The sequence below is a fragment of the Triticum urartu genome, chromosome 4, assembly GCF_003073215.2.
Source record: "Triticum urartu cultivar G1812 chromosome 4, Tu2.1, whole genome shotgun sequence".
NCBI classification, from domain to species: domain Eukaryota; kingdom Viridiplantae; phylum Streptophyta; class Magnoliopsida; order Poales; family Poaceae; genus Triticum; species Triticum urartu.
In genome coordinates, this window is record NC_053025.1 from 617,248,399 (window position 1) to 617,268,294 (window position 19,896).

The 19,896-nt window shown below is 44.9% G+C and overlaps 3 protein-coding genes and 1 pseudogene across 5 annotated transcripts; 2 read left to right on the forward strand and 2 right to left on the reverse strand.

Moving 5' to 3' along the window:
* Positions 1 to 248: 248 nt before the first annotated feature.
* On the reverse strand, positions 249 to 3,963 carry LOC125553263. Of its 2 annotated transcripts, none has more exons than XM_048717071.1 (4): positions 3,264 to 3,963; positions 2,955 to 3,147; positions 2,100 to 2,855; positions 249 to 493 (listed from the first exon to the last, which is right to left on the reverse strand). In XM_048717071.1, exons 1-4 carry the CDS (start codon positions 3,882 to 3,884, stop codon positions 366 to 368), a joined length of 1,698 nt encoding a protein of 565 aa, XP_048573028.1. In that variant the 5' UTR covers positions 3,885 to 3,963; the 3' UTR covers positions 249 to 365. The 2 variants fall into 2 exon arrangements, with proteins under 2 accessions (XP_048573028.1, XP_048573029.1); XM_048717072.1 differs by lacking the exon at positions 249 to 493 and adding an exon at positions 1,053 to 1,986.
* Positions 3,964 to 7,858: 3,895 nt separating this feature from the next.
* Positions 7,859 to 11,950, reverse strand: LOC125553264 (transducin beta-like protein 2). Its single transcript, XM_048717073.1, is given in 11 exon segments — positions 7,859 to 7,893; positions 8,158 to 8,202; positions 8,304 to 8,507; positions 8,900 to 8,959; positions 8,961 to 8,990; positions 9,073 to 9,147; positions 9,233 to 9,372; positions 10,223 to 10,518; positions 10,588 to 10,648; positions 11,172 to 11,277; positions 11,655 to 11,950. Coding segments are annotated over 9 exon segments (1,002 nt in total). The 5' UTR covers positions 11,886 to 11,950; the 3' UTR covers positions 7,859 to 7,893; positions 8,158 to 8,202; positions 8,304 to 8,504.
* Positions 11,951 to 13,412: 1,462 nt separating this feature from the next.
* On the forward strand, positions 13,413 to 14,241 carry LOC125555016 (annotated as a pseudogene).
* A 1,085-nt stretch (positions 14,242 to 15,326) lies between these two features.
* LOC125553265 lies at positions 15,327 to 17,421 on the forward strand. Of its 2 annotated transcripts, none has more exons than XR_007304005.1 (3): positions 15,327 to 15,894; positions 16,638 to 16,686; positions 17,129 to 17,421. XR_007304005.1 is itself a non-coding variant. In XM_048717074.1 (3 exons), the coding sequence occupies exons 1-3, from the start codon at positions 15,595 to 15,597 to the stop codon at positions 17,294 to 17,296; spliced, it is 471 nt and encodes a 156-aa protein (XP_048573031.1). In that variant the 5' UTR covers positions 15,338 to 15,594; the 3' UTR covers positions 17,297 to 17,421. The 2 variants fall into 2 exon arrangements, 1 of the variants encoding a protein (XP_048573031.1); XM_048717074.1 differs by having other exon boundaries at positions 15,338 to 15,846; positions 16,636 to 16,686.
* Positions 17,422 to 19,896: the final 2,475 nt, after the last annotated feature.

Below are 19,896 nucleotides of genomic sequence, written 5' to 3' on the forward strand. Positions count from 1 at the left end.
ACTCCACTCAGATGCAAATCTTTCCAGTTTATAGATTTCATCTTTAGTTCGTTTCCACTTATAACATGACATTTTTGTTTGATGAGATGAGAAAGGGGCGAGAAGAATGAAAAACGACATGTTCCTCTCTGGAGACCGAGTTGTGACATCCGTTATGGTTTTGTACGTCAACTCGATCATGGAAAAGGAAAAAAAACGTTGATCAAAAAGGTCGATCGAAAAAAGTAAAAAAAAAACAAGCAGATGTAGCGACATGTCATATATAATTAGGCGTTGCGTTAAGCGTTAAGTAGCAGCAATCCCAGTTACTACATGTTACTCGAAGTTCTCTAGTAAAAATAAGGGCTTGCATCACAAATTTGTGATTATAAAATCGATTTGGGCATCAATTTTTCTTGTTTGCAAGCATCACCTTTGACCAAAAACTTGCAAGGAACCTTCTGTTGGAGCACTTCAGCAGCGACGAGCGGCGTTTCTTGCTTGGTTTGGTCATCTATAGAGCAAAAAATCATTCTATCAATTAGACAATCATTATGTACTCAATCTCGAGAAAGGAAAAAAAGTTACAATTTGTAAGATACATTTTCTTGTCCCGCAATGTTGTATGGCGCTGAGTGTTGGCCGACTAAAAGGCGACATGTTCAACAGTTAGGTGTGGCGGAGATGCGTATGTTGAGATGGATGTGTGGCCACACGAGGAAGGATCGAGTCCGGAATGATGATATACGAGATAGAGTTGGGGTAGCACCAATTGAAGAGAAGCTTGTCCAACATCGTCTGAAATGGTTTGGGCATATTCAGCGCAGGCCTCCAGAAGCTCCGGTGCATAGTGGACAGCTAAAGCGTGCGGAGAATGTCAAGAGAGGGCGGGGTAGACCGAATTTGACATGGGAGGAGTCCGTTAAGAGAGACCTGAAGGATTGGAGTATCACCAAAGAGCTAGCTATGGACAGGGGTGCGTGGAAGCTTGCTATCCATGTGCCAGAGCCATGAGTTGGTTGCGAGATCTTATGGGTTTCACCTCTAGCCTACCCCAACTTGTTTGGGACTAAAGACTTTGTTGTTGTTGTTGCTATCTCATTCATATCTCACTTCGATAATACTTTTACGACTAATCTGATATCAAGTCACGATGTAAACGGCGCCGGTTTAAGCCCACTAATCGGTCTAACAGTTCAAGAAAGTTTATTTTTTAGGGGAAAATGAACTACCAAGCTAACTAAACAGGCCTTGCGGCGCCGTTACATCCCTAACAGCAAGTACAACTTATTCATGATCAAAGTATAGCAGATATAGCTGTACAAGCGGAACAAACAACTCTGTCCAGATTTGAGACTCGTGATCTACTCCATTTAGAATATTCTTCAAAAAATTGCAAGTGCTAAGTGCAGTGTCTGAACTGGTAGCAACATTAGATCATTCAAGAGGCACATCACTTTGCTAAATGAAAATTGTATTGACAGAGAAAACTAAGTAACAGAAACCATGAATGGAACTATGCTACAACAGAACTAATGAAGCAAAGCAAAGACTACTAATGAGCTAGTTCACTTAGATTGAGACTCATGAGCTACTTCATTTAGCTAGTTCCCTACCAAAGTTAAAACAGTTTACATGCTATCAAACCCGGGCAAACAGCCCAAACCCTACCAAGCCCCACCCAAGCAGTCCCGATCTAGCTATTCGCGACATCCCACCTAGACATCTCATACAGGAAAGAGGCCATGTCATTCTTGCCGCGTATAGTGGCATAAGGTGCCTTCTCCCGGCCCCAAAATCTTGCCGCGTATGCCGATCTAGCCGTGAACTGGCCCGAGCCCTCCCAAGCCCATCTGATAGAGTCGCGCACGCCGGGCGTGAGCTGAACCACTGCCGTCGCCGACCACAATCTAATCTGTTAACACTTGCCTTTTTTCCCTCTTAGTTACCGTGAACAACTAGTTCTAAAATAGTATTCCAGTGTGTTTTCTGTTTGTAAATCTGCACCTGAGATAAAGCTATTTAAATTATCATTGGCATCTTTGTACTTGTGCTATCCTTGAGATCTCTAATTTTTCAAGCAACCTGTTACACTCAGTGTCAAGGAAATGTGAACGTACCGGTCTCTTCATCATCAGATAGGCATATCACTTCAGGAGCCGCCGCGCCATGGGGATCACTGGGCACCCCAAGACTGGTTAGATATTGATCCAGTGATTCTGGATCAGAATCTGACTGCGGCGAGCCTGATGCGCAAGGCCCAACACCTTTACTTGGCAGCACATTGTACGCAGCTGAGGAAACACTAGATGTCATAATCAAACCTCGTGGTAATGTTTGTGGAAGAACTGGATTTGGATTCGAAGGCACTGGAAATGGCAGGCGTGTTGGCTGTGAACTTGATGGCAGTGGTGGAACCTGCTGAATTTGATGTGAACTTGATGGCCCCAAGGGTGCAGGTATAGTGGAGTGTGAACTTGGATGCAAGCTTGACAGTGATGGGTTCCCTGGGGGAACTGCATGTGGGCATGTAGACCATGTCCATGCAGACATGCTCTCCAGCCTAGTTGGAAGCTGCTGCTGATTTGCAGATGCCATCGACTGCACCTGTGGAGGCAACCTGTTCTGAAGACGAGGAGCAGGTGCATGTGCTAGTTCACTCTGGACTCCAAAGCTTCCCCGTGGCAAAACTGGCGCAAGGCTAAAACTAGTTGATGCTGATCTGACAATGTTGCTTAGCATGGAGGGATGTGGTCTGACCACTTGCGAAGATGGCGATGATGATGGTGATGGTCGATCGACCTGTAACGGTTGGACATGATGTATCCGCACTGGTGGTCGAGCAGCTGACGACGACGCAGTTGGTGACTCCACCACTGCAGATCTCATCCATATATAAGTGAAAAAATGTCAGCATATTCATTTAGATAGAGGACATAAAAAAATGATTGCTTGTAGTCAATACTCAATAATACCTTGTTCTCCAGAAGATGCGAATTTATCCCGAAGATAGCCAGCTAGTGACTGGTTGAGGAGAACTTTGTCACGAAGATTATCAAGTGTCTTGGTTTGCTGAAGATGAGTGGAATCTTGTTCTTGAAGTAACAAATCATACTTTTGTTTGAGCTTCTTCATTTCTTGGCTACACTCGGTCCTAAGCTGTGATTGCTGTCCATATATAAGTGAAAAAAAATGAGAAGAAGAAGAAGATGAATCCCGGAACTAGCTAGTGTAAGAAATTCACAACCAAGATGTGCATACATGAGCTAGAAGGAATAGCAAACCTTTAATTGGTGGGTTTTGTTAAGCAAGTCAATGTGTAACCGTAATCTGTGCAACTCATTTTTCAGTGGATCATCACCAACTGGTGGATGATTAAACATCATTGGTGGCACCGGAAAGAGTTGTGCTGAAGAACCCGGTGCAGCCTCGGGTTGATGACTTGGTGGTTGACACTGATCAGGGTGTGCTCTTTCAAGCAGAATACTGGACGGTGGAACCGATGGATGCATTGCAGATGGCAAACGCTGAGATGATGGTACACGAGAAAGGCTTGCTTGTTCTGCAACTCTTTGTGAAAGCCCAGTTGGCACCGTACTTGGTTGTGCAGACTGAATTATCAGATCTGTCTGAGTATAAGCTTCCCTGGATGCTGGTGGATGCATTTCAGGTTGCAAAGTCTGAGATGATGTTGTACCAGAATGGTCTACTTGTTCTGCCCCTCTTTGCAGAGGCTGTGCTGGTGCTATAATTGGTTGGACCGACTGCATTACAAAATTTGCCTCAGCTTCAACTTCCATAGACATTTGCAAGCAAGCCTCGCTGGGCACATGAGCCACAGTCTGTGGTTCTAAGTAAGGTGAATCTGCTTGAGTAGTGTCCCCATTGCCGGTGTTAACTTCCATTTCAGCATCCCGTAAATGTTGTTCAGTCTCTTCCGGTAATGGTTCTGAACCCGCACCACTCTGTTGCTCAACATCTTAATTCCTTCTATGGTCACCACTTGAAGTCTGAGCTGGTGTTCTATCAGAAAAGTCTACTTGTTCTGCCTCTATTCGCAGAAGTTGTGCTAGTGCTACAACTGGTTGGGCTGACTGAATTACAGGATTGGCCTCAGCTTCAACTTCCTTGGACATTTGCAAGCAAGCCTGGCTGGGCACAGGAGCCACAGTCTGTGGTTCTACGTGAGGTGGATCTGCCTGAGTATCGTCCCCAATTTCCATTTCAGCATCTCCTAAATGTTGGTCGGTCTCTCCCGGTAATGGTTGCGAACCCACACCACTCTGTCGCTCAACATGTTCAGTCCGTCTATGGTCACCACTTGAAGATTCCTGATGTACGTTACAGGTACATATGATTAGTATCATAATGGGTATTAAATAAAAAAGGGTTCAAAAGGAATACTAGTGCAACCATAATGCAATGATGCACCCTGAATTAGAGCATGAAGACCATGTGGTCAGCACTGACTCAAATGGAAAAACAAGTGCTGCATCAACTATGTTTTGATGTTGTCCACTATTTGGAAGTGCGTTCAAGTAAATGGGCACACAGCGTCACAGACTCTCATAGATGAGCCCACTCTACTGAACATTTCTTTTCCTTTCGCTGTATTACAAGTAACTTAAATGAGTAATCAACAAACCGTAAAACATGACAGAGTATGAAAGGCAACATGCTACATACAGTTTTGTACGCCTAGTGTACTGTACGTCCCATGATGAGCAAGTAACTATGTTCACATTACTACGTGGAAACGACACAACCTAGATGAGCCTACTAACATCTCCTTTCCTTTTCGCTATATCACAAAGGAAACTTATATGTACAATCCATAAAACATGACATGAAACTTGAACCAAAGCTACAATGTGTTGTAACAAGTTGAGTGCAAATTATGTTGGAAGTTTCAGTAAAGAGAGTTAAGCTGATGATAAGCTTATAAAATCAGAATGACACCACCCAAAGAAGTAGCAAGTATAAGACCTGATTATTCCATGCCATGTCTGCAAACATCCCACCAGCAGCTTCCATGTCTTGAAACATCCCACCAGCAGCTTGCGCCGACACCGCATCTTCAGTTTCAGTAGACATTGCCGCCGTTGGCTTCTCCATTTCTGTCTGCACACACCCAACCTTGAGTCCTGTTGACGCGGCGGCATCTTGAGCTTCAGCAGGCATCGCTGCTGATGACTTGTCTTTTCTTGGCCTCCCAGGCCTCCCCTTGGTTCCCGTTGACGCGGCACCTCCAGCTTCGGCAGACATTGCTGCTGCCGACTTGTCTTTTCTTGGCCTCCCGCGCCTTCCCTTGGTTCCCGTTGACATAGTCTTTTTTTTTCTTGGCTTCCCGCGCCTGCTCTTGACCCCCGTTGACGCGGCACCTCCAGCTTCAGCAGACGCTGGTGCTGCTGGCTTGTCCTTTCTCGGCCTCCCGCGGCCTCTCTTGATTCCGGTTTTAGGAGCGGGCGTTGCTGCTGGCGGTGCCTCCTTTGTTTGCCTCGCGAGCAGTCTCTTGGTTCTCATCGACACATCATCACCAGCATGACATGTCTGTTGCTGGTGGTGGCTTCTCCGTCAGCATCGGGCTCGCATGCCCAGTTTGAGTTTCCGCGGTCTCGATCCTCGGTGCTGGAGTGGGATCAGGAGAGCTTGCTGCTTGTGATGGTTGCTGGTCCTTGCTACCGGTTGTTGACGGTGACGGCGCGACTGGAGTTGCTTCAGGATCTGGGTGTTTGACGGCGGCCTCTTGTTGAATGGCCTCCCAAGCTTCTTCTTTTTCTTGATCCCCGACGAAACACCGCCAAGGACTAATCCGGCGATGGCGGCGGCGCGGCCGGAGGTGCCTCCCGGCTCGCTGAGCGCATCCGTGATCATCTGCATCGGAGATTAGAGCCAGCCATCCATGAGATGGAAAAGAAAAAGAGGGAGGGTGGGTAGGAGGAAGCGGGGAGGAGGGGCGGACGGACTCATACCACCGTTGGAGGAGGGAGCAGTAGATCCCTCGACCAAGGGCGGAGGGTCGCCATGGCCGGGCGGTCTAGGGTTTCCAGCACGAGGAGGGGAGGCGGCGGCGGAGTGGAGGCCGGGGTTGGGGAAGAGGACGGAGGTGGGCGGCGCCTCACTGACTCAACTCAACTGAACTTGGGAGGGATCCACACAAGGACAGGAAGAGTGGTTTTCTCTTTCTCGTAGAGCAATTTGTTTTTCTTCTTCTTACATCCTCCTTATCTGCCCAAGAAATAAAAATAAAGGGACGGAAACTTGGTGCTCTCAGGTTCTGCCGCACCCTATATGCGCCAACAAAATTTAGTAATTCAAAAATTTATAAATCTTTTTTGGAATCATACATGATTAGGTATTCTACTCGTATCAAAAGTTTGGACAAGAAATTGATTCATTTAGACTTCAGGGCAAAAAAAAAGGAGAAACTTATGCCGATAGGAGTAATGCTACACGTACATGGTTATACATGGTTTTACAGATTGACTAGAAAATAATGCTACGTGGAGCTTTGTGGTTGGATTTCAGTTGCCAAAGCGGGCCCCACCCCCTGAAAATCAGGGGGGCCAACGTTTAGTTTGTTGGAAGGTCCCGTAAGAGCCTGTAGATGCCTGTACGTTTAGCATTTTCGTGCCGATAATATAGCGTGTGTACTACTTGTATATAGCGTTTTTTGCCGAATCTTCGACCCGGGGTACAACAAAAGTCTTTCTCTGACGAATCTTTTTATACATCTACAATATTTGATCATGTTTGATACCAAAGAAGTTTCGGGATTTTTTTTTCAACTTTTTCCGAATTACTAAATCTTTTTTGTATATAGGGTGCGCTGGTACCCATGTTCTCCTTTGTATTCTACTATAGAGAACGGGCGTTTGGTGACCGAGCTCACTGGAGCTTGAAGTTTTTGAAAAATTCAAGATTCAAACTTTCCGGTTTTAAAAAAATCTAAAAGAAAATCATGCAAGTACACAAGGATGTTACGTGTGTGTGTGTGTGAATTTTTCATGATGAAACATCTTGAAATGCAATCTGTATAAAAAAAGACAAAATTTTCTTGGCCTGGGAGGATGAATGGTATCATGTGTTAAAAAGCCTCTGATTTTTTTTCCCACAGCCCTCATTTCAACTCGTTTTGCTCTGGAAATTTACACACATGTGTGTTATACCTTCATGTATATCTGTATGTTTTTTTTCAGAATTATTTCAAACATAAAAATATGACTTGATGAAATTTGAATTTTGAATTTGGAGGCGGCCAAGCTCCAAAAGCAATTTCCGCTATTCTGTACCATTATACACGTAGTACGAATAATTAGAGCAAACCAGGGCGCACAGAATCAGCTGACAGTCTATAGTTATTTTCAACGGGAGCAACAAACACCAACAAGATTTCATACGATGTAGGGTTCAAAGGTTGGTGCGCAGGCTTTATTTGACACTCCCAAAGCAATGCCATCCAGCAAACATATCAATACCAATCTATGGAACCAACATTTTGAAAAGACCACTATGGCATGCATAGATAGAAACTATATATGGGTCTGCAGATCATAGCATATATAGTCAAGCGGACTAGTATGTCTATAGTTCAAAGAACCGCCGCAAAAACACTTTTAGTTACCTCCAGAAAACAACAGTTTCACAGAGAAACTATAGTACAATGCACGTTTACACAACACACTATCTCTCTTTTTTCTGTAAAAAGGACTCTGGGCTACTCTCAAGCTCAAAAGGAACCGAACCGCAAACGCTGAGGTTTTAACCTTGCCTTGTTTCTTTTTGTTTCCCCAGGGAAGGTATCTAGCAGAGGACGCCATCAACACGCTCATGTCGAGCTGACCTCCGGAGCTAACCACAGTTTCACCTTTTTGTCATCCCCGCAACTCCCCAGAATGAACGCAGGAGCACCACCTGAGAAAAATCAACAAACAATGTGATTTAGACACCTTAAACACATAATATTTCCAGCATGAAACTAGATCAAATAATTTACAAGATGGTGACAAGGATGAGTGAGCACGACACATCAAGTGCATCAGCTATCATAAGTAGATCCAGTCCACAAATTCCATTGTATCTGCACTACTAACCTAAGCAGGTTCCTAAGAGATCTAGTGCAAGATCTAGCAAACAACAGAGATGCACATCACAAAAGAAATGGAGATAAAACGTTACCATTTGGAATTGTCCGTGGAGCCCACGCAATGCCAGAAATAGCACCTGAGTATATACGTACATAAAACACGTCAGCCCATACATTTTTCTTTTAGAGCAGGAGAACCTAAAGAGACTTCACGCTGGAAAATAGGAATATTACACACCTTCATGAGCCTTCTCGGCTGTATCCAAAACCACGCCAGTTTCTGCACATAACCATTGCAACGTCGATCCGCTTGTTACAGCCAGAACTTTACCATCTGGGGAGATGCCCATGTGTTCATACAGGCAAGTAGAGCCTTTTGAATCATGCAGAGGGACTGGCAAAACTCTCAAGGTTTTGGGATCCTCATCAAGGTGATACCTTACTGCAGGAGTAACAGAAACCATTAACCCTTAAGAAAGACTTGTACATTGCAAGATCTGACAAACGACAGGGTTACAGTTGACAAGTGCCATGACCTCAAAAGAGATTATATAATCATGTAAATGTGACAACTTTGGCCATGTCCACTACATATCAATAGCCTAAACTGATTGATTAACATTTTCTGTAATGAAGGGCTTATCAACCTTGGTGAAGAAAGGCAAAAAATAAAAAGGTTTTCATGCATTATCCTCTTGATGCAGACCGAGCAATCCCAAAAAGGGGCACACACACACACACAAGAAGCTGACATGACTTTATGGCAACTTCCGGTAAACAGGGTTAACATATTAAAAATCAACAAGCACAACTGTTGGTAAATATAGAACATACCATTGATATTCCATACTCGGATGGTACCATCTTTCGACGCAGTAATAATCTTCTCAGAATCCGGAGTGAAACACAAACTAGTAACAGCACTCTGAATTCAAAACTTGTCAGTCTCCGCTCACAGGAATAGTTTGAAACTTGCAAAATAAAATGTAAGCAGGGAGGAATTTGACCTTGTGACCCTTGAGCTGCATAACCCTGTTAACCTCCTTCACTGAACTATCCTTCGAATAAACAATCTCCCACACCTAAAGAAAATGTGAATATTATCATAACTGGGAGGCAGCTAATGAGCAAAATAGTGAGATTCATTACAATGAACAGTCTACCAACCTTGACATCAGCAGTGAAAGCTGCAGCAGCAATGAAGCGACCATTTGGGGATATGTCAGCCATATTGTTTTTCAACTGATTAGTGTCAACTGTTCCCAACTCTTTGCCACTCTTTCCATGCCATATTTTGATATCAGTTGCTGCAAACAGTTTCCAAAAACAAATGTTAATACAAAATAGAACTTGTAACCTGGAATTAAGTCCACAATGTCACACGATTACATCTTGTAAATTTGTGATATGTCTGCATATTCCTAGCACACATGTGTTGCATAAAAAAAGGGATGTTGCTTTGCAAATAATAGACGCACAACTTCAGGCTCATGGATCAAGAAAGGAAAGCAGAGAACAGTCTCTGCCCAATTCCTCAATCAAAGCTTGGTGAGGCAGATGGTTGACCAGTTCCCTCACTGATCCAGTTTTATAAACTGGCGTTTATTCTACCGCATCATACCTGCCCCCAGAAAAAAAAATCCTTGCAACCTTGCTAATTAGAGACAGGTCAGGTCACCATGCACCCGTTAATCAACACTTAATTGTGAAGAGTGTATATTACTCCCAAGAGCAATGGCAGACTAACAGGAGGAGGCCTCTGGATTTTTGTTTACCCTCCTCCCGTAAGACTAGCATTTTTGTTTTTCACACAAAAAAAATTGTACTCCCATATATATAAGTGAAACATGGTGCAGCGTTACTCATTAAAGCTTACTAGTTTAGTAAATTTCATTAAAGCTTACTAGTTTAGTAAACATTCTACACTGTATAGTGTTGCTTGCAGCATACGTGAAAAAAGCTCTAGCTGCATATACGGTATTAAGATTCATGGCGAATAATGTGAAACAAAAATTAAGATCCAAATTGACACAGTAATTATGCATGTTCGCAGGTCATTGCATCATGATTTAAAGGCTACTGCAGTAAGCAAATCCTGATTCATGAGTAACTACTTGAAACGGAAACAATCATAAGAAAGTATACAGCTCATCATACCTTCAGAGCAAGAAATCACTATTGTGCTCCCATCACCAGTCCCATGAGTCGCACGAGCTGCCGCAAGGTTCAGCACCGACTCCTTGCCGTGAATCTTTTTGTGGTCCCACTTGATCTCAGGAGGAGAAAGCTTGCCCTGCTGTTTGTTTCCCCCAGTTGGAGGAGCACCAACATCCGCATACATGTAGAGCGACGAGCCTAACAGCGCCTGTGCTGCCACAACAACGGATGATGACCCTTCTGAGTAAGCGATGGCAGTGGGATGTGCCCCAGCAGGCAAGTTTATCTTGAGAATCCTGCAAAACCCTCGTCGTGTTAGAATATGTTGTGACAAGGGATAACTCGCATAGAATGAAATGCCTTACTTAAAGCTCTTGCTTGATGCATCGTCGATCCTGAATACTCTCACAACCCCATCCGCGCATACTGCCAAGAAGATGGAGCAAACATATAAATACTGAAATTCAGGCCAAGAAGATGGAGCAAACATATAAATACTGAAATTCAGGGGAGCGGATGTGATTAGTTGATCAAGCACAACGTTTTCCAAAATGGATGAGTCATTCCAAGAAAGGATCCTTTAATATCACTGAGCAACCCATATGAGCCCGACAAATAACTGGTCTGTGCGAGAAAAAATAAGACAGAACAAATAAATATCTTCACGGCTCCATCCGCACCACGAGAAGCAGCAAATATATAAATATCAACCAAAATTGGGGAAGCAGCTCTGATTGGTCGACCAAGTACGTTATGCAAACCGGATGAGGGGTGGCAAGGTGGAAACCCTTTAATTGATCGCTAAGGCGCGCCGTATCGGCCAGACAAATAAATGAGGATTGCCGTATATCAGTCAGACAAATAAATGGCCCATACAAGAGAAAATTAAAACATTTCCGCGCGAAGCATGATAGATCCTGATCAAATGGGAGGCTGGGGGTAGGCTCACCGGTGGCTAGGTTGCAGGCGTCGGTGGAGAAGTCGAGCGCGGTGACGCAGTCGGTGTGGCCCCTCAGGGTGTTGACGTCGAGGTGGTGGTGCTTCTTGGCCGCCTCCTGGAAGAAAACACACAATACAGTAGAGCTGAGACCACATCCACTGCACATTCCAATATGTCTATGAAACTATGCCTGTCTACATTTCAACACAGTTGCCAGTACCAATGAATGAACTAGCAAGATTATGCTCTACTACGATACACCCCGACTCGAATCGACAAGAAACGCGGTTGCTGTCCTGTTGCTTGGGGTCTGTCAGTGGTCGCTGTCTGATGAGAATCGAATCGAAGACACCACTTGCTGATCCCTGCCTGTGAGAGCAAGATCGGTACTAGCTAGTACTACGTGTGTTGAATCATGGATGATGGATCCCATCTTAGTGTGCGGTATGCGTGTGAGCGAGATGGGGGTGGAGATGAGATGCGATGGAGGACCTTGTCGGCGGCGGGGGTGTGGTGGTGGTGGACGCGGGCGTGCCCTCCGCCCTTCTTGTTCTGGCCGGCGGGGCGGACCTGCTTGGGCAGGTCCGGCGCGGCGGCGGCGGCGGAGGGGGGCAGGTGCGCGATGTCGGCGCGCTTGCGGCGCAGGTACCCGGCGAGGAAGACGAGCGCGACGGCCCCGCCGAGCAGCGCCGAGAGGAGCGGCACGGAGAGCGCGGACGCCATCTTCTCGCCGGAGATGGGAAGGGGTGGGGTGTGTGGGGAAGAACTGCAACTGGATCGGCTTTCCTTCCGTGCTCAGGAGGAAGAGAGCGTCGGCTGGGCCGGGCCGTTCTGGGCTGGATGGGCCACACCGCGTTCTGGCCCAAACATGCGGTGAAGGGAATAACATCTTTCTCCGACGGTCACCTAAAAAAAACATTTCTCTGGCGGAGAACGGACCAAATTAAGACCCTCTATATCAATATCTTTATCTTTACCTAATCTCTACCTCTCTATCTCTATCTCTACCTATATTATATACTAACTAGAAGAACGCCCATGCATTGCAACGGGTAACATTTCCATAACTTTAAGAGTTTAATATTAATCATGTTAATATTACATTTAATATTCTCGTACATATCAAGTGACATTGGCGACCTTTTTTACCATCAAATCCTCACACACACTCTTTCCGTCCCTCTTCTTCACTGTCTCTCCCCCTCTCCCCCCCTCTCTCTCTAACACACGCACATATCCATCTTATTGGGTATGAGACCATAATCCATCTATCTCACACACACACGCTAGTGCATAACAATATGGATTAGGTGTATTATATTTGCCACCACAATTAAGGGAATTAATTTCATGTAAATTGGCCAGTCACAGCTCCGTGACAAACAATGCATCTAAATTCTCAACGTTATTTTTATGTAATATGCTCTCTCTCTCTCTCTGATATTATAGGACCAAAAACTTTTACCAATTACCATACTGTAGAACACCACACTCCTCACTGCATCGATGGGTGGTGGGTGGTGTCTCTCCTCTACCGCCGTGGACCTGTGCTGGCTTGAGTCCATGTCCGCCGTTGGCCGCTGCTCGCATTCGTCCCACCCATCGCCCAAGCCGGCGTTAGGAGCAAACTCAATAGCCTTGCCCACCGTCATGGCTCCATTCCACGAGATTGAATCAAGCATCATAGAGTTCGGGGAGGAGTAGCATTTCCACCGTCAGCTCCTCGCTGATGTATCAGCGTAGAGTGCGGGGAGGACACGGAACGTAAAATACCTGGGGTTTAGCGCTGGTGGCGGGAACGACCGACACGGCCTCCTTGCGCTGCTCCTCGCTGCCCGCCCTGCTTTGGGGATCCTAGCGCCCTGCCCTAGGGTTCCGCGCTGGCGGCGGTGGTGGCGGTGTTTCCCTCAAGAAAAAAAGCACGACTCATGTCCGGCTTGTGCAGGAATCCATCACCAAGTAGGATCAGTAGTTCCGTCCCGAATCGGTTATGTTGCAAGTCCTAGCTATAGCTATATATACGTATTACCCTGCACCCCTATAAACAGTACACCCAGAGACCAATAGAAAGATCAGCGGGCACGAGGCATGCCCGTGTGTATCAATTGCTTGCACGTATCCGTGTTGCTTCTAGTAGATCGATAATACATCAACCGTGGTTAGCCAGCTACGTCCAATCTATTCGAGTGTTTTCGTCTGCGTACGTGTTTTTCTGGTATATACTTCAGAATTTAGTCAGTCGGGGGCGAGATGTCTAAGCAAAGAAGGCAGGGCGAGGAGGATGAGCCCAACTACTACCACGACCGCAGTGGCAACAAGGAGAAGAGCCTCTATCTGGTTCTAGACGACTGGCACAAGGGCTTCACCATCCGCCAGATCGATGCCGACAGTCCCGACCTCAGCGCCCCCTGTCCTCCGGCTAGTGTCACCTGAGCATGGCCGTGCCATGTAGTTCGCAGCCCTGGGCAGCAACATCATCGCCACGAGCAACATACACGCCGGAACCCTCTTCTACGACACTGACACCGCCGGACTGCCCGTCGGCCCTCCCATTCGAGACGCACTGCTTTGTGGCTCCAACACCTTCCTGACCTCCGGCGCCGGCGACGCGCTGTACGCGTTCGCCTTCCACTTCATGGAGCGGCATGTGTCCTTTGAGGCGATGGCGAAGCCACCGACGACGGAAGACGACGACCTGCTGCCCACCTACTGGTCCTGGAAAAGCATGCCGACGCCCTTCACCAAGGACGAGATGATCTTCTCCTACGCGCTGCACCCGGACGGGCGCACCATATTCGTGTCCTCGTGGAGCAGGGCGGTCTGCGGCACGTACTCCGTCGACACCAGGAGCTGCAAGTGGAGGCGCCATGGGGAGTGGATGCTGCCTTTCAGAGGCCGAGGCTACTTCGCCGCCGAGCTAGACGCATGGGTCGGGCTGCACGAGGACGGCTACGTCTGCCCCTGCCAGGTTGCCTCCCGCAGCGGCGGCACCACGCAGTAGCCGGAGTGGAAGATGGCCGACGAGCGTAGGATGTGGATCCCGTGGCATCAGCTGGAGTTTCGCCTGCGTCGGATGTGATGGTGCGGGTGGAGTACCGAGGAGTTGCCGGCGTCAGCCAGGGCCTGGGGCACAGAGGAGCCCTCCTAGTCAAGGAGATCGGAGAGAAGAAGATGATGGCGGCGCGAGGACACATGAGGGTAGACGTCGAGAGGATCGGCCGTCCAGGCTCGTGAGGAGGGCAGCGGTGGGAGGATCGAGTTAATGGTACCGTGTACAAAAATCCCATCAAAACAAGTAAAATATACAAGCAATGCTTGATTGATTCTGATTTAATTTTTATAGGCATTTTCGGATTTGTAGGGCATGTGCCCATGATACTCGCACGCTGTACCTTTTTTTGACGTGTATGATTCATGATAAGAAATGAAAATCACATCAATGTAAGGAAATATCCCATCAATGCTTGATTGATTGTGATTAATTCTTTTATATGGTAACTAATCCGATGGGTTTATGTGGGCGGTGAAGCGAAAAGGTATGTGCAAGGGGAGACGAAAAATAACCGGTCAGAAAAAAATAAATTAATTGTTGCCTTGTATGTTTGGTTTTGATATTTGAAGATTGATTACCATCCGTTAGTTGGGTTACCAAAGAAGAAATCAATCACCATATGCGAATTCATTGTGTTACCAAATAAACGTTGAGTTTGTCCGGCCAGTGGGAGGGGGGCGAATAAAAAACCGACGAAAAAAAACCGACAAAATTGGGAGGTGGGAGCAGGTACCAAATAAAACCATGATAGGTGGGACAAAAATAAACCGTACGAGGCTACCAACTGCTTTATTAGGAGTAGAGATTAGTTGGTTCGATTTTTTTTGCGTGGAGGGAACTACCTGGAAGGTGGGAGGGAGTACGAAAATAAACTGTCTCGACTGAGCGGGAGGTGGGAGCAAGTACCAAAGAAGTACCAAAAATGACCGGGTGAGGTGAGACGAAAATAAAACCCGGAACGCGACCTACCAACTGAGACATTAGGAATAGAGATAAACCAGCGGTTGCTTCCGATCATCCGTCGTTAGTACTTTTGCAAAACAGTCCCTGTACTTTTGGGTAATCAACCCGCAGTCCACGACTAAGTGAACAACGTTTCGCTCAGCACGTTTTACATAAAAACACCTCATATTTTACATAATCAGCCCGCAGTCCATCACTATCTCTTTCCTCCTGAGTCCGGGCGCTCCAAGCCGGTTCCGAGCGAGATGGGGCCGCTATGCAGACGACGCCGGGCGCGGCGGCGGCGATCTCCGGCCAGATCCGGTCAGGGAGGCGAGGCAGGGGCCAGATCCTGTTCCTGGGATGGCGTGGAGGCGATCTACGAGGCACGGGAGGAGGACAGGCGGCGGGGCTTGAACTCCAGCAGGCCCCCTTTTGATGGATGGGGCCGCCCACATCGCTAGCGACTCCTCGGAGGACGACAGGGCCTCCTCCTCCGCGTCCTCTACCGGTTCGGCCTCCTGGCGCTCCTGGCCGCACAAGTGGATTCACCTGCGGGGGCGCCGGCGCCGGCGCCCGTTGTCCGCTCGGAGAGGAGAGGGCGGTGAAGCCAACGGCAAGGGCGACGGTGACGATGTGCAGGACCTCGCGCTGCCGCTGGGGAGATGTCCTTCGCGGCGGTTCTTGCCCGATGCTCCACACTTTGCCGTAATTCAATCTGCCAGTTCTCCGCTTGAGGTACGTACTGAAGCTAACCTGGCAAGAGGCAGGCATGGGAGGCATGATTGTTGCTGAAGCGGAACTCATAAATGTCTCACGTCATGTGGTTCTGTGCTATTCTTAATCTTCTTCTCTGAAGTGTGTAGTTTCAGTTCCACATCAAATGTGTTGCGCTTGCAGTGCGTACCAATGTACAGTTTACCGATGTGTATATATGCGGAGTCGATGGAAAACATTGAAGCCAGTAGTTGTATACCTATTTTAAAAATCAGCAAGTGGTTAGTAACATTCTACATCAAGGTATTACAGAGAGAAAGGAGTATCTCCTATTTTATTTTTGTGGGATTGGGAGCAATTTAGAAACTTATGAAAATATAGGAATCATTCTCACTTTAATCTCCAGTCCTCTTGTTTTGCTTCATTTATCATGCATTATGCATGTCATATGTTCCCACAAATGCCTGGCAGAAGCACAACTTTCATAGGGAACGTAGAATGGTCACTTTGGTAGCAGGGCAGATGCACGTTCCCAGTGTATATGTAAAATTATATGCATATCTAGCCATAGAAATACATGCATCTGAACCGCATCGGACATAGTGTCGGACTGTCAGCCTAAAATATTCCTCTTTATATCATTCTCCATTTCTGTGAATATGCAAATATAAGTGCCATGTATGTGCTTGTGGAACTTTTGCTGTAAAATTTCACTCTTCTTTACGAAAAGTAGGTTGAAGAAAGTTTTGATTTTTCTTGGATAGGTTATCATATGACAGAACGTCTGGGGTGAAAGCTAAGCTACTTCCAATGGTAAGAATTGAAATCTGGATGAAACCTCCATTATTTGTTTTATATATTTTTAGATACATGAGAGAACTAATGATATTTTTAGACTGTAGAACAACCCTTTCAAGGATTCTCTCTCTATGAGCATATATATTGCCTCAGCTTATATCCATTGCCGCACGCATGGGCGTGTCAGTAGCATTACTTTGATAACATGTCTATATCACTGTAATGTTGGACATAAGTTCTGCTACATCCAAACAAGCTTATCTGATTTCCAAGAAGAGTAAAAAAAATCTTTAGTAATTTCCTGGATTTTGCTTATATCACTGTAATGTTGGACAATAAGTTCTTAATACATTTGGAGCATCTACTCTCTGGTAAGGAGTCATGGGGAAGACTATATTTTTAGTTGACATTGTAAATAATTTTAATGCCCACAATTTTTTTTCTTGTTTCTTTTCAGGTCCCAAATGAGAAGGCAAGAAGGTATCAGCTGTATGAGAAGACCCCCGCACATGCCCATTCCATTCTCTATGAAGTCAAAAGTTTCCCACTGAATATATTTGGTACTAAAATGGTCGTTATGTCAGCACGACGATCGTGTGCCTATTGTTGGCTCTTAATTCTTTAGGATTATTTGATTTGTTTGATTCATTCTGTTCATATTTATGCAGCAACAAAATACAGTCAAGATCAGGGTGTGTGAGGGTTAAACATGTTAATTTATGTGGCATCAAGCTATGTATGTTAATAGCATGATCTACTTTTCTTTTGCTTTGCAGAATTATTCTCGACACTGGAGATATATGCTAATCCTCTAGCTTTGCTAATTTTATCTTTTGATTTCATTTCGGTGGTGGAGTATTGCACCTCATTCACAGTTGTAGATGTGTGTCAAGATATCAAATCATCTGTCTTTTAGGTCAACGGCATGCCCAAGGTGGTTCACCCCTAGATTTAAATGACTCTAAAGTCCATGGTCCACCTAATAAAGATAGAAATAATTATGTTGGTAAGGTGGGTTAAACCCAACTTAAGCTCACACTGTTTTTATGTTCTCTTACACCTGCAGGTATTATTAAACAATATCCTAACTGAATATCAAACACATTGCTGGCTACATGATATGTAAAGTAAAATGTATGTTGCTACTAAAATTTATATCCGAATGATGGTGGCCATTATCTATTTTTAAGCAAACATATCTCCCAAGTTTGACAAAGGTTTCCTTCATACTTCGATCAATATTTTCCTCCATTCTTGAATATAGCTATTTGTAATGTTCCTTTAGTTGAATTCTGGAAGGATTTGGTACAATAACATTACTTTCACATTGTCACTGGAGGTGAGGGTTACATTATTTTGTGATGTTTGTAAGAGTTTTATATAAGAAGTGACACGTGGAGCTGGTTTTGCGAAATGTGAGACATCTAACAATTATCACTAAGTTTGAATTCACACCAATTTTCCATGTTGCATTCATGGCAAACTCCAATCAGAGCAATGGCGTGGCCATTGGAGTAGATTTATGTGTAATGTTATCTTCTGCCATTTGTTATGTTTGTTAGAGTTGGATACAAAAAGTGGCGCGTACTAGCACGCTGGAATAGGTTTTTTTATATTTTTTGCCCGTTGCAACACACGGGCATTTGTACTAGTAATAATAAAGTAAATTGGGTTTCTTTCGTCTGTCATGGCATTTTTCAAAAAAATCCCTCAATTTCAAATAATTCAACCTGCAGTCATGTTTTAAGTTAAAACGAATCGTTGTTTTTGTATTTTACAAAAGTCTCTGTCTTTTCTTGAAATCAACCCGCCGTTCGGATTTAAGTCACACCCGAACTGTTATTTTACATTTTTCGGTGTTTTAAGTAATTCATCCGCGGATCATATTTAAGTCAAACAAATGCTTTTTAAAATCATCCATATCTTTTAAACCGTAACTCCGATTTGAACATGTTATATATGAAATTTGATTAGAAAAATATGTAGAATATGAATATGCGATTATTTTTACCAGTTAAGTATTTTATATTATTTTGGAATATATTTGAGTCAAACCAAATGATTTTCTAAATTATCTGTATCTTTTAAACCGTAACTTTAATTTTAACATATTATATATGAAATTTTATTAGAAAAATGAGTGGGATCTAAATATGATGTTAATTTTACCTGTTAAATATTTTTAAAATATTGTTATGGAAGCAAACTTATAATTTATAGTGCAAGATCCTTTTTTTTCATACTGGCGGTGATCCAGATTGCAAATAAACACCCACTATAACCATATAGGGAAAAGAAAACATCAATAACTACACATGCATACCTCTGAAAAATGTCACAGGGGAAAACAACAGATTTCTCATCGCGAGAGTGAGAGGCGAGCGAGAGAGAGAGAGAGAGAGAGAGGGAGGGAGAGAGAGATGTCTTAGGATTAACCATATTCAACGCACGTTTTTTGTTGTTTTGTGTGAACACCGAGTCCATCGCCGGCGAGGGTGAGAAGGAGGATAAACGGCAACACAAATATGATGCTTCGTAAAAATAAAGGAGATTAACCTATTATGGTCTTGAGTGATGGTTGTTGAGTTAAGAGCGTGTGTTATGTTTTCTCTCCCGTTGCAACGCATGGGTTGTTTTGCTAGTAAAAAGATCTAAATGGGCAGATGTTGGAAATATGCCCTAGAGGCAATAATAAATTAGTTATTATTATATTTCCTTGTTCATGATAATCGTTTGTTGTCCATGCTAGAATTGTATTGATAGGAAACTCAGATACATGTGTGGATACATAGACAACACCATGTCCCTAGTAAGCCTCTAGTTGACTAGCTCGTTGATCAATAGATGGTTACGGTTTCCTGACCATGGACATTGGATGTCGTTGATAACGGGATCACATCATTAGGAGAATGATGTGATGGACAAGACCCAATCCTAAGCCTAGCACAAGATCGTGTAGTTCGTATGCTAAAGCTTTTCTAATGTCAAGTATGATTTCCTTAGACCATGAGATTGTGCAACTCCCGGATACCGTAGGAATGCTTTGGGTGTACCAAACGTCACAACCTAACTAGGTGGCTATAAAGGTGCACTACAGGTATCTCTGAAAGTGTCTGTTGGGTTGGCACGAATCGAGACTGGGATTTGTCACTCCGTGTGACGGAGAGGTATCTCTGGGCCCACTCGGTAGGACATCATCATAATGTGCACAATGTGATCAAGGAG

What these genes read in the sequence shown, in the direction of transcription:
- LOC125553263 (XM_048717071.1), bottom strand. Translation starts at nt 3,884, where the DNA reads ATGGAAGTTAACACCGGCAATGGGGACACTACTCAAGCAGATTCACCT. An exon ending in ACAAAACCCACCAATTAAAG is followed by an intron (nt 3,148 to 3,263) that starts GTTTGCTATTCC and finishes ATATATGGACAG; the next exon opens with CAATCACAGCTTAGGACCGA. An exon ending in CGCATCTTCTGGAGAACAAG is followed by an intron (nt 2,856 to 2,954) that starts GTATTATTGAGT and finishes TGAGATCTGCAG; the next exon opens with TGGTGGAGTCACCAACTGCG.
- LOC125553265 (XM_048717074.1), top strand. Translation starts at nt 15,595, where the DNA reads ATGGATGGGGCCGCCCACATCGCTAGCGACTCCTCGGAGGACGACAGG. An exon ending in CTTCGCGGCGGTTCTTGCCC is followed by an intron (nt 15,847 to 16,635) that starts GATGCTCCACAC and finishes TTTTTCTTGGAT; the next exon opens with AGGTTATCATATGACAGAAC. An exon ending in AAGCTAAGCTACTTCCAATG is followed by an intron (nt 16,687 to 17,128) that starts GTAAGAATTGAA and finishes GTTTCTTTTCAG; the next exon opens with GTCCCAAATGAGAAGGCAAG.